The 16,192-nt window shown below is 44.7% G+C and overlaps 6 protein-coding genes across 6 annotated transcripts; 3 read left to right on the forward strand and 3 right to left on the reverse strand.

The window, feature by feature from the left end:
- Positions 1 to 165: 165 nt before the first annotated feature.
- On the reverse strand, positions 166 to 546 carry H257_18639 (hypothetical protein; the record flags this gene model as incomplete). The annotated part of the gene is made up of 1 exon (XM_009847734.1): positions 166 to 546. A coding segment is annotated over one exon (381 nt), but the record flags the coding sequence as incomplete, so codon positions are not given.
- Positions 547 to 1,157: 611 nt separating this feature from the next.
- Positions 1,158 to 1,682, forward strand: H257_18640 (hypothetical protein; the record flags this gene model as incomplete). Its single annotated transcript, XM_009847735.1, has 1 exon — positions 1,158 to 1,682. A coding segment is annotated over one exon (338 nt), but the record flags the coding sequence as incomplete, so codon positions are not given.
- Positions 1,683 to 2,819: 1,137 nt separating this feature from the next.
- H257_18641 (hypothetical protein) lies at positions 2,820 to 4,398 on the reverse strand. The gene is made up of 2 exons (XM_009847736.1): positions 4,104 to 4,398; positions 2,820 to 4,007 (listed from the first exon to the last, which is right to left on the reverse strand). The coding sequence occupies exons 1-2, from the start codon at positions 4,359 to 4,361 to the stop codon at positions 2,874 to 2,876; spliced, it is 1,392 nt and encodes a 463-aa protein (XP_009846038.1). The 5' UTR covers positions 4,362 to 4,398; the 3' UTR covers positions 2,820 to 2,873.
- Positions 4,399 to 5,279: 881 nt separating this feature from the next.
- On the forward strand, positions 5,280 to 8,934 carry H257_18642 (hypothetical protein). The gene is made up of 5 exons (XM_009847737.1): positions 5,280 to 5,553; positions 5,602 to 5,904; positions 6,524 to 6,773; positions 7,339 to 7,622; positions 8,470 to 8,934. Exons 1-5 carry the CDS (start codon positions 5,317 to 5,319, stop codon positions 8,842 to 8,844), a joined length of 1,449 nt encoding a protein of 482 aa, XP_009846039.1. The 5' UTR covers positions 5,280 to 5,316; the 3' UTR covers positions 8,845 to 8,934.
- A 1,155-nt stretch (positions 8,935 to 10,089) lies between these two features.
- Positions 10,090 to 13,815, reverse strand: H257_18643 (hypothetical protein). Its single transcript, XM_009847738.1, has 4 exons — positions 13,196 to 13,815; positions 11,977 to 12,226; positions 11,222 to 11,505; positions 10,090 to 10,401 (listed from the first exon to the last, which is right to left on the reverse strand). The coding sequence occupies exons 1-4, from the start codon at positions 13,790 to 13,792 to the stop codon at positions 10,129 to 10,131; spliced, it is 1,404 nt and encodes a 467-aa protein (XP_009846040.1). The 5' UTR covers positions 13,793 to 13,815; the 3' UTR covers positions 10,090 to 10,128.
- A 1,680-nt stretch (positions 13,816 to 15,495) lies between these two features.
- Positions 15,496 to 16,074, forward strand: H257_18644 (hypothetical protein; the record flags this gene model as incomplete). Its single annotated transcript, XM_009847739.1, has 1 exon — positions 15,496 to 16,074. The coding sequence occupies one exon, from the start codon at positions 15,496 to 15,498 to the stop codon at positions 16,072 to 16,074; it is 579 nt and encodes a 192-aa protein (XP_009846041.1).
- Between the last annotated feature and the right edge of the window lie 118 nt (positions 16,075 to 16,192).

Here is a 16,192-nt window from a genome sequence, read left to right on the forward strand (position 1 = left end):
GAAAATAACTGAGTTATTACCTCCAAATGACAGTGCAGCTTTTCCTTCTGTTATGGGTGCCTCACCACTCTCCTTGAGTTGGGCGAACTTGCGTCTGTAACCGCTGACGTACTCTACTCGTAGTTTGGATAAATTTTTAATAGTGTCATAGTATGTATTGCTACCTTTCATCATTGCATTCAGTTCTGTTGAGAGCTCCACCTTGGCCTCTTTGTGCAGGAACTCAACAGCACTCTTGACGCGGTTAATCGTTGAGACCGAATTGTACTTGCGTGGTACAAGCTCGTATCCGTTCAGGCTCCGTTTAACGGATGCATATGAAAACATCAACTTGCAGAGGGCTGGGGTCACAGGAACGACAATGCGTTGCGCTGTTACGTACTGTGGATGCTCGTTATGCAACCATCTTACGAGGCGTGCGAGTATCGATTCGTACTGTGATCTTGTGTATTCCACAATCCGGAGTGCGATTACATCGTCCGCCGTCTCGGTAGAGTTTGAGGTCGTTGGTTGAGAGGTCGTGTGTTGACGTTGTCCGCGGCCCATGGTTGGAGCTGTTCGTTTCGAGTCTGAATCCTTCCATGGTTACTTAGTATATATGCTGTAGTACTACTATCGTTCAACTAGTACCTAATGTTTCGTGAATGTTTCGTAAATCAATGGTATTTTTCTATACTTGCAGTAGCATACAAAATCCAGCATAAAGGAAAACCTATACTTCGGTTTTACGTAACAAAACTGTTTCGTGACACCATTGAATTTGTTTCGTATTTGTTTCGTAAACCATGTATATCTAACGTTAGTACTGTACTACAGTAGTATTAAAACTACTGTAGTCTTGTAAGCTTAGTAACGTTATCATACTGGTAACATGGACTTCGATGTGACCCAACGTTGGTATCGATTTGGAAAGTCAAATACTCACACATTCGTGCCAACAATAATTGTATATAACGTTAGCGTGTGTGTGGTGTTGAAGGGTCAATGTAATGATGGTTTGACAATAATAAATATATACAGTAATTTTTCCAAATACGAGTTTGCGATGAACGACGGAGGGGCCACCAATCCCAGTCCTTTTCTACGTCAATTGGTGCAGGGTCGTCGCGAATCGTCGGCCTTTCTCACTGTGTACTACATATCCATATCAAATTCACTTTTGAACTTGCTCAATCAAACCATCATGCGTGGATTTACGGCGGTGGCTGCTTGTATTTTTGCTGGTGCTCTGTTGATCCCCCAAGCAAAAGCAAACTGCCCCATCGCGAACCCCAAAAAGTCCAATTGCTGGTGCGACGCCGCCATGAAAAAGCCCAAGACGGTCGGTAACTGCGACAGCGCTCGAAACCAGCACTTCCACCAAAGCGCGCACAATGCCAAGCGTAAGGGGGCCATGCACTACCTCTGCTGTGACAAAGCCAGAGCCAAGTCGTACTGCATGACCATCGCCCAAGGCCAGGCCTGTGGTTGGGAACAAGGGATTGCGTTTTATTAGATCATGACACTATATATTCCCACCAGAATATCCTTGACCAGAGACGCACTGACTTAAGTCGTAAATACCAACCATATGTGCAAAGGTAGGGAGGGTTTCCAACGATCCAAGCCCCAATCACACAGAAGTGCCTTTCTATTAATAGACTATGAATAGACTGTTATTAATAACCAACCTACTATTGCGGATATGGTACAGAATTCCAGATTCCGTCGAATCGAATCTCGCCAACTGAACCTATCACAAACCTCGCCCATTGGCTAATCTATTCATGCTAGACTATGATTGGCTACTCCGAAACCAGCCTTTCATTGAACAGGCTTTCAGAGAACGTGCCGCACTGCAACTCACAACATCCACGCGGACTCCGCGTGGATCATGATTTTTCCATCCCTGACGCGGACACCACCATGGACGTTGCAGACACTCCCGCGAGGAACACGATATCCTCACAAAGCCCACGTCAAAGCCTACAACCAGAGGTGGGGGCGCTCTCAACCTCGTTGTACGAGCTCACACTTGAGCCTATGGTCAAAGAGACTGTCGGTCAGCGCAACGCGTCCGCTGTGAGGTTGGCAACGTTCGACTGTGGTGGTGCGTCGTGGGAGTGAAATGAATCGTTTTCTCGTCCTTCCCATAGAGGACTGCCAAACAAGACTTCTGCATCCCTAGGAAGTCGTAGTCATAGAGGAATAGCATCATAGTGTTGGGGCTGGCATGCCTGTGCAAGACAACAGACTCAATGGCGCTCATGGGTATCGACGAGCTGCCAGAAGGGCGTGCGTTTGGAAATGGCGCGCAAATGCGAAACTGCCAAACGCACAGATAAACCGATCAAACGCCGTCGCATGGTTTATGAAAGTAGGGATTTGAACCTCTCTATATCCGGAAAAATCGACAATATTAATAGTATCTATGTACTATCTACCCCACTGCAGAGAGAGATATCGTCTGACAATACAGGGATGCGCAGCGGACTTTGCGCCGCATACATTAATCACGACCAACGCAAAAAGGTGTCACTGATCATGGCTCAAGTGTGTCGTATCCAATAAACGTTGTCACATGCTTGTAGTAGTTTTAAAATACCAGTACTATTATTAATAATAGTAGTATTATTTAATACTCCGGAGTAATATTAATAGTGATCACAAATCGGTCCCATGCACACTCCACTACTAGTACCTACCTAGTAATGATGATTATTTTCAAACCCTCCGTTTCCAACGCCGAGGTTTTGTTTTGAAAGTACTAGTAATACTAGTAACTACTGCTAATTAACTGTCCATACGCTTACTACATATTAATAAGGACAAGATATGAGTTTACACTTCAAATATCATCATGTCGACGAACTGTCATTATTTGTTAAAGCTTATTACTCGTCGTCTTCTTCTTCGTCCACCACTTCGTAGCCGTACGCAGCAGCCATTTCGTCGACAGTCGTGGGGGTGTTATCACTAAGTCGTTGGAACATCTTCGTTTCTTTGCATTTCGGGCCAAACACTATGGCACACACATTCAAAGCACGCGTGTACGCGGCCGACGCTTTGGCTATTTCGCCATTGCTAATATGGGCCTGGGCCACCGAGTTGTAGAGCGATACTTTTTCAGAGTGCGGATACGGCACGACGTACTCGAGCGCATCCACGAGGCGGTACAGTACCGACAGCGCCTCATCTTCCGACATGTGTATATCCGTGACCGAGTCATCCGTGAGGACTTCCATGGCCGAGTAAAAGATGTAATGGAATGGATGGAGCAGCGAGTCGTGGATGATCAAGTCGAGTTGGGCAAAGCTGTCGGCTTCCAAGTCTGTTGTGAACGTGGTTTCTTCCATTTCCGCGGCCGCCACCGTGTCGGCGTCCCATATCGCGCCACATTTGGTGCATGCAAACACGGCTTGGGTCGGATGGACGAGGCCGTCGCAGCCGCCGTCGACTTGACATTTGAATGCCCGTGTCTTGTCGGGCGCGGTGCCCACACACACGCCGCATGTGCATGCTTGACCTTCCGCCGTGAGCACTTCGACGCGCTCGGCGGCGCACATGTAGTGGGTGTTGAAGAAATCGACGGTGATCGGCTCGCCGACGGCAATGGGGCGGATGGCCGTGATCCAGATGGCTTCACCGGCGTCCGTGAAGCTTGCGTTGGGTTCGCAGCTGTGCTTGAGCTTGGACACGTGAAGGAACAAGCCGGAGCCGGAAATGTCGTCTAACGGGATCGCGTACTTGTTGAGCACGCCGATGAGGTGGCCGACTTGGTCGTCGGTCAACGAGGACGGGATAACGGACGCATGGGCTTCGCGCAGCGACTTGGCGGCATCCAACGACGCCACGACGTCGTCGGCCAGCACGTCCATGGACAAGAAAGGCGTCAACGCCGCCGCGTTCGACGTGTGCAAGTGCAACAACTTGAACAAGTTCTTGCGCACGTCTACCAACGACAACGCTTCATGGGGCTCGCATGTGTCCATGAGCTCGTCAAAGTGTTCCACCACGTACGGAGACACCTACGCATCGAACATGATCGTACATCGAGGAGTCAGAACACGAACTCTCAAGCATGTTTGCTAACGAAGAATATATATGCATGGAAAGGTCCGTACCGTGGTCAAATCCGCTTCATCCAATTCGTCCACAGGTTCGTCGTCGTCGTTGACCGCCGCGCACCCGGCGCACTCGTCGTCGTCGCAGTGTTCGTCGTGGAATCCTTCCTCCGGTTCAATGCCACCGGCAGACGACACGGTCGCAACTTCCGCAAAGATCACTTGGCCAGGGACCAAGGCTTCCGTGGCAACCACCGCCTTGGTGGCCGCATCCAGCGTCAACGAAGCGTCGGCAAACGTAGGGGCGTCGAATTCCATCTTGAGAAGGTGTCGCCTTGGCAAATCGAAAATGAATGCCAAGAAGTGTGCCACTTACCAACCAAAACGCCTGGCAGGGACGAACGGCCATGGGCGGCTGGAGCTGTACCCGCCCAAATGAATAATATTACCCGCCCATCCCATAGTAACCCATATATTATTAAAAGGCATTTGACCCGCCCACGGTGGACCACGGATTGGTAAAGTCGGATGGGAAAGGCAAGCGTTTCACATACAAAACCCTAGTTTAAAATGAACAATACTGGAGGACCTATATGTATATAAAACACCACAGGGCATCGTCGTGCAAAATTTGGAAGACAAATGGGCCAACCATATCAGGTGTAAGATGCTACACCATCGGATTGAAATTGAAGTATAGAACGATCCAACAGAGATTTATCCGAATGTATCCGGTATTTGATATCTCACGACGAAAGCATTTTGTGGAGGATGTGCTCCAACCCGTCGTCGCCTTGTCGAGAAGTTAGGACACTGTACATATATATATATATATATATATAGGACGTACATACAGTAAAGAAACCATGAACCAATACTGTACAATACTTCATCACACTACCACAGTACAGTAGCTCTGCTATTAGTGTCATGGCCTTACTATTGTACATACTGGTACTAATACACAGATACCATTAGCCGTAGAATGTGCACGGCTAAGATAATAGTACGAACTTAGTACAGTGAATAGTAGATGGTTCCCGTCCATCGAGGGGTCATATAAATTATAACAGGTTTCGCCTTCAATAGGTGTATACGATATATAGTAAAATTAATGCTAATATATGCATGATGTTTAACATGATATACATTATTTAAGTTAAACCATGCATAGTATTGTATGAATGCACTACCTAGATTGACATTTTCATTACCTTTCAAAACAACTTTTGCGCGCTTCCATCAAAACTCAACACCCAACTGCAGCATCATCATGACCCTTCCGACGGACGTCCTGGCTGTGCCTGAAGCACCGATCACGTATGACCTGAGCAAGCCATTGACGGCGACAGAGTCGTTCCGTCCTGGTCAAGTGATCTTCTACGAGACGGCGTTCATTACATCCACGGGAAGCTCGGTGCTGGAAGGGCACCATGACGAAGAGTGCGAGGACGAAGAATGCGACGGTTGTGTTGAAGTCGCCAACTTGGACGAAGATGAAGTGCCCCAGGTAGGTGCTCTACCGTCGCGTCATTCTGGACGCATCCTTCCCGTGTAGGTGAACGACGAAGTGGTCGACGATTTCGACGTGCTCATGTCGTACTGCGAGACGACGGAAGCGTTGGCGATCGTAGACGTGCGAAAACACTTGTTCAAGCTCTTTCGCCTCTACGAACTCGATTCCACGAGTCTGCACGAGCTGCTGCATCTACCCGTGGCCGCGGACCAAGCGCCGGCCTTTCTCGACGCCGCCATCGGTCTTCGCGCGGCACATCCAAACGTCGTGCCCCTCGGTCTCTCGGAGAACGATGTCGCGCACCTCATCGGCGTGCTCAACAAGTACTGCATTCCCCTCGACGAGGTTCGTCCCGTCTGGCTTGCATGTTCTGCCCTTTCTATCATTTGCCGTGTTTGTTTCCCATACAAATAGTAGTGTATTTATCTCGTTGAGCTGCCCCATTGCAATATAATATTAAACGTGAATATAAATAATCAATATAATCTCGAATCAATTCTACAATTGGAATATTTAAATATATTGTTCTATTACGTGTTGTGGTAATTTGGGGGGTTGCTATCGATTCTAATGAGATTGTTTAAGCTTATTCAATGTATGGTGTACACATGGTAAGATTACCATTTTGACTGGGTCAACCTACATCAGTAGTCGATGATTGGTTGAAATGTTAGTGCGTTTTTTGATTGGCTACGACATAGTCGCAAATATAACGGTCCCACCATTATATTTACGAGTAGAATCTCGAAATTGAACCTGAGTTTTGTCAATATTACAACTCTACCCTCGTGTGAATTCATCAGCCTGTACTACTACTGTACTAGTTGTAGTATATACAAAAAAGAGCAATAACTCGTATACATATTTACGTACATTTATATATAAATATATATATTTACGAACATTTATATATAAATATATATATTTAAGCACATTTATATATATATATATATATATGTACTAGATCGACAGCACGGGGCTGTTTGTATACGTGAGCCGTCTCCAGCACAGTTGCGTGCCCAATGCATGCTTCACAGACGCAGGCGACTCGCTCTGGGTCACGGCCATCGCGCCCATCGCGGCCGGCGACGTTGTGACGGTGGACTTTTTCAATTTGCACTACCAGCCCCATGCTGACCGCCACGCCGTGCTGTCGGAAGCCGACTACGAATGTCACTGTGCGCTGTGTTTAGGCCACGCACCCGATAAAACCCGTACGATTTGCCTTGGGTTTTTTGCCTGTTGTTTGGGGAGTCTCATTTGCTATCAAATACGTCCAGTTGATCTATATATATATATATGTTCATTGGATGTAGAATAGATACCCATTGGACTATACTATATATAAAGGTCCATTTGATATATATATATGTCCATTGGATCTATAAATATCTGCGTTTTTGCGCGTGCAATTTTTATCCATATTTATCCACTTGATCTATTTATATGTCTTTTTGATCTATATATATATATATATATATCGATGAAGTTGATCCGTTTAGGTCTTTTATCAGATCCATGTGTGGATTGTATAGTTTGACAATACCATTCAAACAAGTGGACATTGTATGTACATTACATTAGTATGTAGGGAGGTACAAGGTACCTATCGAATATGTCCATATATATATATATCTATTAAATTAATGTTGTGCTGCTGTCGTGGACGTATTATATATATCTATATATATATATATGCTATGTACACCCCCACCATGATGATGCGTATGATTACGATTTGAATCCCTATCTGAATCCCCATGTTGAATTGGACTATAGGTGCGTTCAACTGTGTCGCATGTGCTGATGGGATTGTGCATCCGACCCTGGACGTGTATGCTTGCTCGTTATGTGACGCTGTTTGGGACAACGACCTCGTGGAGAGGGCGACGGCGGAGGAAGCGATTTTGATGGACGAGCTCGAAGTGTTTACGGCGTTAGCACTGCGGGAGATCATGGCGGCTTCTCTGCTGCACCCATTCCACCACATCTTTTACGCCACCTGCTCCAACCTCATGAACGACAGCATCGACGACACGTTGACCCCTGAACATGCGCTGCTGGTACGATATATAAATAGTGCTGCCAACGTACGATGTATATATATATATATATATATATATACAGTATATTGGTGCCAACGTACGATGTATATATATATATATATATATATTGGTGCCAACGTACGATGTATATATATGTATGTATATAGTGCTGCCAACGTACGATGTATATATATATAGTGCTGCCAACGCACGATGTATATATATATAGTGCTGCCAACGTACGATGTATATATATATATTGGTGCCAACGGCGCGCAGTATTGGGTTGGTGTATATGATATTGAAATTCGGATTGGAATGGAGGATCGTTGTGGTCGAGTTGTCACTGTGGTAAAAGTAGTGGTTGCCACTGTATCATATACATCGTATGTGTTTGATATCTCAAAGTTGAAATATGTATATATCAAATTTGATGTATATATGCATGTATTTACATCAATATTTTCAGATATCAAAAACATACATTTATATATCGAACAATTCTGTAAATATAGTATGTATACATCAAATTTGTGATATATAACTATATGATTTGTTGTGATGGTATCAAGAGACATAGACGGCATACTGTTACTTTGTTTCGACAATGATATTTCACGGATAAAAAGTGAGTCATTCTTCTGTCGTCTCCCACGATGACCAAACCCAAACGCATGCAATAATAAATACAGCATACAATGTCTAGAATATATATATATTGCCTCGTATATTTGTGATTCCATACATGTTCCACAATACCTAAAAAGAATTGTCGTGATAAAACACCCAACGTTGAGTGTATTATATATATATATATATGTTGTGTCATGTTTTGATAGGGGTATATTTATTTGATGTGTAATAGGTGTACAAGGAGCTACTGGACAGTCTCAACTACGTCGTGCCGTATCCGCATGCATCCAAGATCCAGCTCATGAACCTCATGGCGCAGACAAGTGTGGGTGTCGGGCGCATTGAAACGGCCCGAGCGCACTACGAGGCCGCGCACGCGATGAGCTGCCTCGTATTTGGGTCGACCTGTGGGGAGACGAGATTGTTTGAGCAACTGGCGGAACATACCCCCACAAGTGTCGACGAAATGGCAGCTATCTATGGGTTTGAAGAAGAAGAGGAAGAAGAGGATGACGAAGAAGAGGAAGAAGACGAAGGCGAAGAAGAGGGGGGGGAAGAGGAAGACCCCGCAGACCCGTCGTCGCACCATACGATTGAAAATGTATGATAATTGGTCGATCGATGGCATTTGGGGGGGGGTTCTATTGACCACACAATATTGTTGTCGTTGTCGTGGTATTGTTACATGCACCGTTCGCATTCAACATACTATGGTCGTGTTATGATGTATTCGATTCAAAGTTGGAGTGGGTACTCGAATAGTGGTAGATCAACAATCGACTAGCCAATGAAATTGCTTCAATCCTAAATTCCAACCAATATATAATGGTAAAAGTCCAAGGCTTTCGTCCATTTGTTCAGTAGTATATACAATGGTGCTTTGAGTCGATTTCTCAAATATAAACTGCCCATTCCAAATTTGGGTGAAAAGGACAATATTTGGCGAAATATTAATCGCCTGGTGGGTGAAATATATTATTGGCGAAAAGTGAAATTAAACGATAGTTGGTCGAATTATACTGCTGGCTTGAAATATAAACGTGAAGTTTGAGGTCGCCACGAAATTAACAGTAAATGGAGATAACCGAAATATATCGGTGGTCTCGTGAAATATACTGCAAGTTGAGAGAAATATAGTGAAAAAAAGCTGAAATTAACCGCAAAAAGGTGTAGTATTGTCAAATCGATTCGAAACTGGAGCCCTCAACAGAATCGAATGTCTTAAGCGAATGGATTAAAGAACCGCCTAAGCCAATCAAATCACGTTCGGGTAAATCTCTGCCAAAAATCCAAAAGTTTGACTCGGCCCTTCGCATTGGGCAAAACCAGATATATACTAGTATTTGTATAGTATATTTATTACAAGCTTAAATTGGATCAAGTGGATTCGAATCGTGTATTTGGCGATATGACTCACAAGTCGAAATTTGGGCGAAATGCAACATTGAAAATGATTGTTTCCACTGGGGTTGGTGGGTATATATCATACAGTATGTATTGGAGATTCGGTATGAATTTCCGGACCCCGTTCAATCGAATCTCGCCGAGCGAATCGAGCGCCAATCTCTCCCATTGGTCAATCCGAAATTGCTTGTCGCTGATTGGCTCCAATCCATTTTCGAGTTCGGGCGAAGTGGATACTAATGGCCAATCAGATGTCTCGGCTCTATTTGTGCTCGATTGAACGAACCATACAAAATTGGGAACTTTGAAGAAAATCGACAATACTATGTGCCAATTTCTTTGATCGTATTTGATCCTATTTAAGCTTGTACACACTATAGTATACATAGATTAGTATGTACTCCTGGTTTCGCCCAAGGATTGGCAGAATATATATCGACAGGACGACGTGATTTGATTGGCTCAGGCGGTTGTTTCATTCCTGCGGTTATTCTAGTTCACCGCCATGCTTGTACACACGCAGAAGGTCCTCCTTGGTCGTAGGCGTGTCCGACATGAGCCGATGGTACAGCTGGGACTCATCGTAATCACGGCCGCTGCACAGGCAAGAGACGGTGTACGCGGCTTCGTAGGCGGCGGCGGCGCCCGGTATGTCCCCGATGGCCACCAGAGTTTGGGCCAAATGGTCGTAATGCTGGACCTTTTCATCGTGGGGATAGGGCAGCGTGTAGTTGAGGCACTCGAGCAGCCGACGGTAGATCTACCGTTTGTGAATTATATATTGTCTACCTTTTACACAAAAAATTTGGTTGACTTATGAATCACGAACTCTATCGATCGATTCAATGTTGTACTGATATATTTTGTATGTAAAAGAGTTGTCCTATGGTGATTGGTATCACACTAATTGAAGTCACACACCAATTTGACGTTGATGATGGTTTCCTGCAATCTGATTGGCAATAAATCCTTCTGCCGATGATTCTTCTGTCAGTTGTGTCGATTCATTCTGCATGTCGCTCCAGTTTAGAATATACGAACACAACAATGTAGAAATCTGTAGATGGGTATATATATATATTTATATATGTAGAATGGTAGGAAGGATTGGTGTATGAAACATATAGATATCGATATCGTAAAACGAAAACAACCTACCATCCAAAAAAGTCAAACATATATATATATATATAGATGGGGCCGAGTCACCCACCCCTGTGTGTAAACGATAGAACTGTACTATTCGTGAATACAATCAAACATACACACGATCTATTTATCGACAGCATGCACCATATACCAACCATATATATATATTTTTAGTTTTATATATAGTTTTATACATAGTTTTATATATATATATAACTGGAATCTACAGTCGAAACGTGATCCCATCATCGTCAACGTCGTCTCCATCCTACCAAATCGAACACGCAATTCCAACGATACACATATATATATATACACTTGACGTTTCAACCGAATCACACAAGTACACTCACAATATATAAATACTACTTACTATAAACTATCAATTACCCCCTTACAGGTAATAGTGTGTATATATATATATATATTACCTTGGCCAAATCCGTGTCTGGGACGTTCGAGTCGACACACATGGCATGTAAGTCATCAAGTGCCCAAAAGAAGATGTAGTGAAATGGATGCAGTAACGACGTCGCTATGAACGAGTCCAGGTCTGCCAGCGTCACCACATCCAACTCCTCAACCACAGATGACTCTTGGGCTTCAGCTGCTTGGATCTGGCTTGTTGACCATTCCGCAAGACAATTCACACATGTGAAGTTGTTGCCAGTGGGGTGCACGATACCTTCAGGGCAGTTGACGCATTTGAAGGCCCCTACAACGAATTCGGATATATATTATATATATATATATCCCATATATTTTTCACACACTTTCAATGCACGTACGTACGTATCCACGACAATATATATACACAAGGGAGACATGATATATTGTCTGTAGTAGTGTCAAGTATATATCGATTTGAAATTGAAGAGGGAGATCTGTCTCTCAATTGAGAATGAAGGCAAAATCGACCAATCAAAACCCACAACATGAATCCAGTGGCCAATCAAATTCACTCTTGGAATCATCGAATTCACTTCAAATCAAAAGTGTACATATAACAAACACTCGACCGATGATCGATGGATGGATCAGTCAGCAGCACCCAAAACACAAGACCCCAAAATTATATATATATATATAAAATGGCGGAAAAGCACAAGATAATATATATAAAAATATCGACAACGAGGTCGCACATCGTGTATATATTAGACATATATATCACGGCAAAACGTACGCGCGAGGTCAGGGGCACGCAGGCCACAGAGGTCGCACTGACATGAGATCTTGTCTACAGCTAGAAACTGGCGGCGCTCGTGCGCGGGGCGGTAGAAGAGGTCGGCGGCGTCCACCGTGAGGATCTGCCCAGCGTCGATGGCCGTGATGGCCGTGACCCACATGGTCGTGCCAGTTACCGTGAGGTTGCAGTTAGGCACACAGCTGTGTGTGAGTACACTTGAAAACACAAACACCCCGCTGCCTTCAATCTATATGTAGAACGTGTACAATAAATATATACATAGATAGTTCGATGGGGTAAAAAAAATATTTTGTAGCATCGATCGGTTGTTGTTTAAGCAAGAAACACAATCTAAAAATAATAATTCAGGAATTTATTTATTTGATCATTGATCAAGTAAGTATTAAAAATAAACAAGTCCTCCCCGTATATACAAGTATTAAAAATAAATGGAATATGTAAACAATATACTGTATAGCCACCACATACGTGGGGGGTCGATCAAGAAGTTCCGGCGAATTTCGTGCCAGCATATATATATATATATAGGCACATACACGATGCAACCCATGGACAATGGAATACACGTAAACTGATATATATACCGGTATAATAATGTGGTTCCGTGTCATGGACAGTAGTAAGTAGTACTACGTAGCTAGTAGACGACGTACAGTATAGTATAGCACAAAGATCGACATGAATATAGTCGAATTACCCAAAAAAGTTAGACTTTTGCGCTGATTCTTTGCCAAATCTATCGATCGATACGTATGTAAAACTGGTCCAGTGTCACACTATTTGAAGTCACACACTAATTCGAGGTTGAATTGGTCAAAGAAGAGTGGATTGGATTGGCTACTTGATGAATAATCTGGGTTTTGATTGGTCGATCGATTTGTTATTCTGCTCATTCGATGTGAGCACCCCACACTCCAATTTCGAATCGACTTGACAATAAGTGATAGTACATAGATCGACATATATATATATATATTTATGTATGTATATATATATATATATATATATATACATGTACAGTACGTGTACATATACGTGGAATAACAATGATCTTAGCGTGTCGATGATATAATAACAGTGAAAATATATATTCTCGCCAAACCCATAAGAAAGTATGAATAGGATTCAAAATAATATATTGGTTCACCCCATCCAACCAGTCCAGATGATACCAAGCGACTCATCATTCGAGTACCTCGTTGAGTGCGTGGCAGTACTTGTGGTTGAGCACGCCAATGAAATGTGCGACATCGTCATCCGACAGCGTGGACGGCACGACGGCGGCGAACGCGGCGCGGAGGGATGTGGCGGCGGTTGCGTACGCAGCGAGGTCGTCCGTGTCGATGGGGAGGGTGTGCAGAAGGAGCAGCGACTCGTGGGAAGGGTCGAGTTCGTGCAGACGGAGCAGCTTGAACAAGTTCTTGCGCACGTCCACCATGCTCAGGACGGGCACGTTGTTGCAGTGACTCATGAGCGCGTCGAACGCATCGAGCACGGCAGGGCTCATCGCGTCCACGTCGTCGTCATCGAGGACGATCGCCGGTCGAGGGTGGTGGCGGTGTCCTCGTTCACCTTCGTCGTCGTTCAACGGCTCGTTTTGCGGTTCGTCGAGCTCGACGTCGTGGTGGTGGTCGCAGCAGTTAGCGTCCATCGAGTCGCCAAACGTCGACGACACAAGCGCCACCTCCTGGAAGATGGGCTGCCCCGCCGCAAGTGCCATTGTCGCTCGGATCGGCTGCGTCACATCTTGGCTCACGGGAGCCTCCCGGAAGCTCGCGACATGGCTCATCATCGTGTGCTTGTGTTTGGTGCCTGTCTCAAATCAAAGTATGCCCGTACAACGACATGATAAAGTCTCACAGGTTTTATCTGTACTGTCAAATGGAATTCTCAGGAATGTCCGTGAATGGACGGCTGCGAGCAGCTCGAAGCGCGGCGCGAGCAGTAGGAAGCCTCCTGAGACTGTAGACCTCGTAGCGGCGGCAGTTGGGAGGTTACGAGGTAGGTATATGTACTATCGGTACATACATCGTCTGCTTTCCACCTTGGAGCAGTGATTGTTGCGTACCAGATCGTTCGACGACAGTGTGTTACAGTCTAGCTGAGGTGGGACGAGTACAGTATGTACGTACGTTGGACACTAACTAATAGTACTCCGAAGAAGTACACAAGGACTACTACTTCGAAGTAGTACATATTTCTAAGCTCTACGTAGTACTACTAGTACCTACAAGTACATACATACCTATCAATAGCTACTGTCACGTTAACTTATAACAAAGGGTGTTGTGTGATCTTGTACGATGAAAGCTTCCAACGGTACATACAGTATGTATGTGCTAGGCGTGGTGGATTGTTACAGTATGTACTACTAGTACTGTACAGTTATGACGTCTGCCATAAGTTACTACTTTACAGTGACGTTATTCAGGAAGTTGCATAGTAATGGTAGTACTACGAAGTAACTTACATATTGTCCTTCTCATGCAGTAAATTTCGACTGTTCAAAAGTGAAACCGTTTTCGAATGAACTTGGCAATATATCTTGTATTCACTATAGGACAGTGAGTTCAATCTGCAACGGGCTTTCTTAGAAAACGTATTGATTGGCTGAACTATTCAGAAATCTTGTAAAGGGGGGGGTTAGAATGGATTTTGATTGGCTAGTTCATTCTCAAATCGATTTGCCACGTCTATTCGATTCTACGAACCGACTTGACAGTACTGTACCACGCACGACCTTGTCCACGGGTGACTACTGTACTGTACCGATAGATCGAAAGTCACTGGCAGTTCGGCGCGGGAATGCGATACTGACGTTACAGTACTGTTAAGCTTAATAGCACTATTACTGTAGTAGTATGTGTAGCATGCCCATGCTTGCGCGAGATTTGATTTGGCTTGAAATATGTTATCCCTTTGTTGGCAGTAATTTCTTCTCACTCATGTATGTCAAGCGTTGGGTGTACATACAGTACGTATGTAGCTTTCCTTTGTCCGTTTCGCTTACTATTAACTAGAGCTACTGTACTCATACTATGCGTTGGAGATGCACTTATCTCTACGATATGTAACTGTAAATATCAACCCAGCGGTCACAAAAAATTGAGAGGTTTATGACTGCGGTCATGACCAATAAAATTGATATCCAAGATATCAATAGAATTGGAGAGGTTTTGGAGCTGATATTCCAGATATCAGTCGTTCTGGTCATAGCCAATGGACGTGCACTATTCGGAGAGTTTTAACCAATCTGAATCCAGAACCTTTCTCCAGTTACAGCCAATCAGGTCTTGTGTGAGTTTTGCGTTCCAATAGAAATTACGACACATTTAGCCAATCAAAACTTGTGTGGGTTTTGCGTTCCCACAGAAATTACCACTCATTTCACCTTTGGCCAGCATCATGGAACACGTCCTTGTCACCGCAGATGAGAATGGTGAGTACTTGTGCCCTCAATGCGAGGTCAAGTACACCCGCCAGGAGTAACTGCGCATGCACTGCACACACAAACACGGGCTCGCCATCACCTTCAAGGTCAAGCGTACTGCTGCCGAGAAGAGCGAACAAAGCCGCCAGCGAAAGGCAAAGTGGTCCGAGAAACAAGCGGCAATTCGTGCCCTTGTTTCGCTTTCGACCGTTGAAGAAAAGCGCGATGCGTTTTCGCGTCGCGACGCGAAAATGCGTGGGGTCCATGAAGCCAAGGATCCCATCGTCTACACCAAGATGTCGTCGATCCAGAATGCAGGTCTCGGAGTGTTTGCGGCTGTCGACCTTGTTCCTGGTGACGTGGTCACTGCCTACGACGGTCAACTGGTTCCCGATGCCCCGACCAATCACTTGTATGCTCTGCAGATCACGGGACCATCGAAGCCCATGTGGATTGACGGGCTCCGTGAACTGGAGCGTGGGAAAGGAATCGGATCCTTTGTCAACCATGCATCGCGCGAGCATCACTACTACATGAACTGCGACTACAAGGAGTTTGCTGAGTCTGCGTACATTGTCATCAAGAAGAAAATCAAGGCGAACAGCGAGCTCTTTACGGTCTACAGCTGTGGTTACAGATTCTAGTTAAGGTGAAATAACATGAACTGGTCCAAGTCACGCTGTGGTGTATTGGCGCAAAATGTCCTCCAAATTACGGCGAGATGCATGATGTTCCGCGATCACCTTCTTCAGCTCATCACAA

This window comes from Aphanomyces astaci (assembly GCF_000520075.1).
Source record: "Aphanomyces astaci strain APO3 unplaced genomic scaffold supercont1.191, whole genome shotgun sequence".
NCBI lineage: Eukaryota > Oomycota > Saprolegniomycetes > Saprolegniales > Verrucalvaceae > Aphanomyces > Aphanomyces astaci.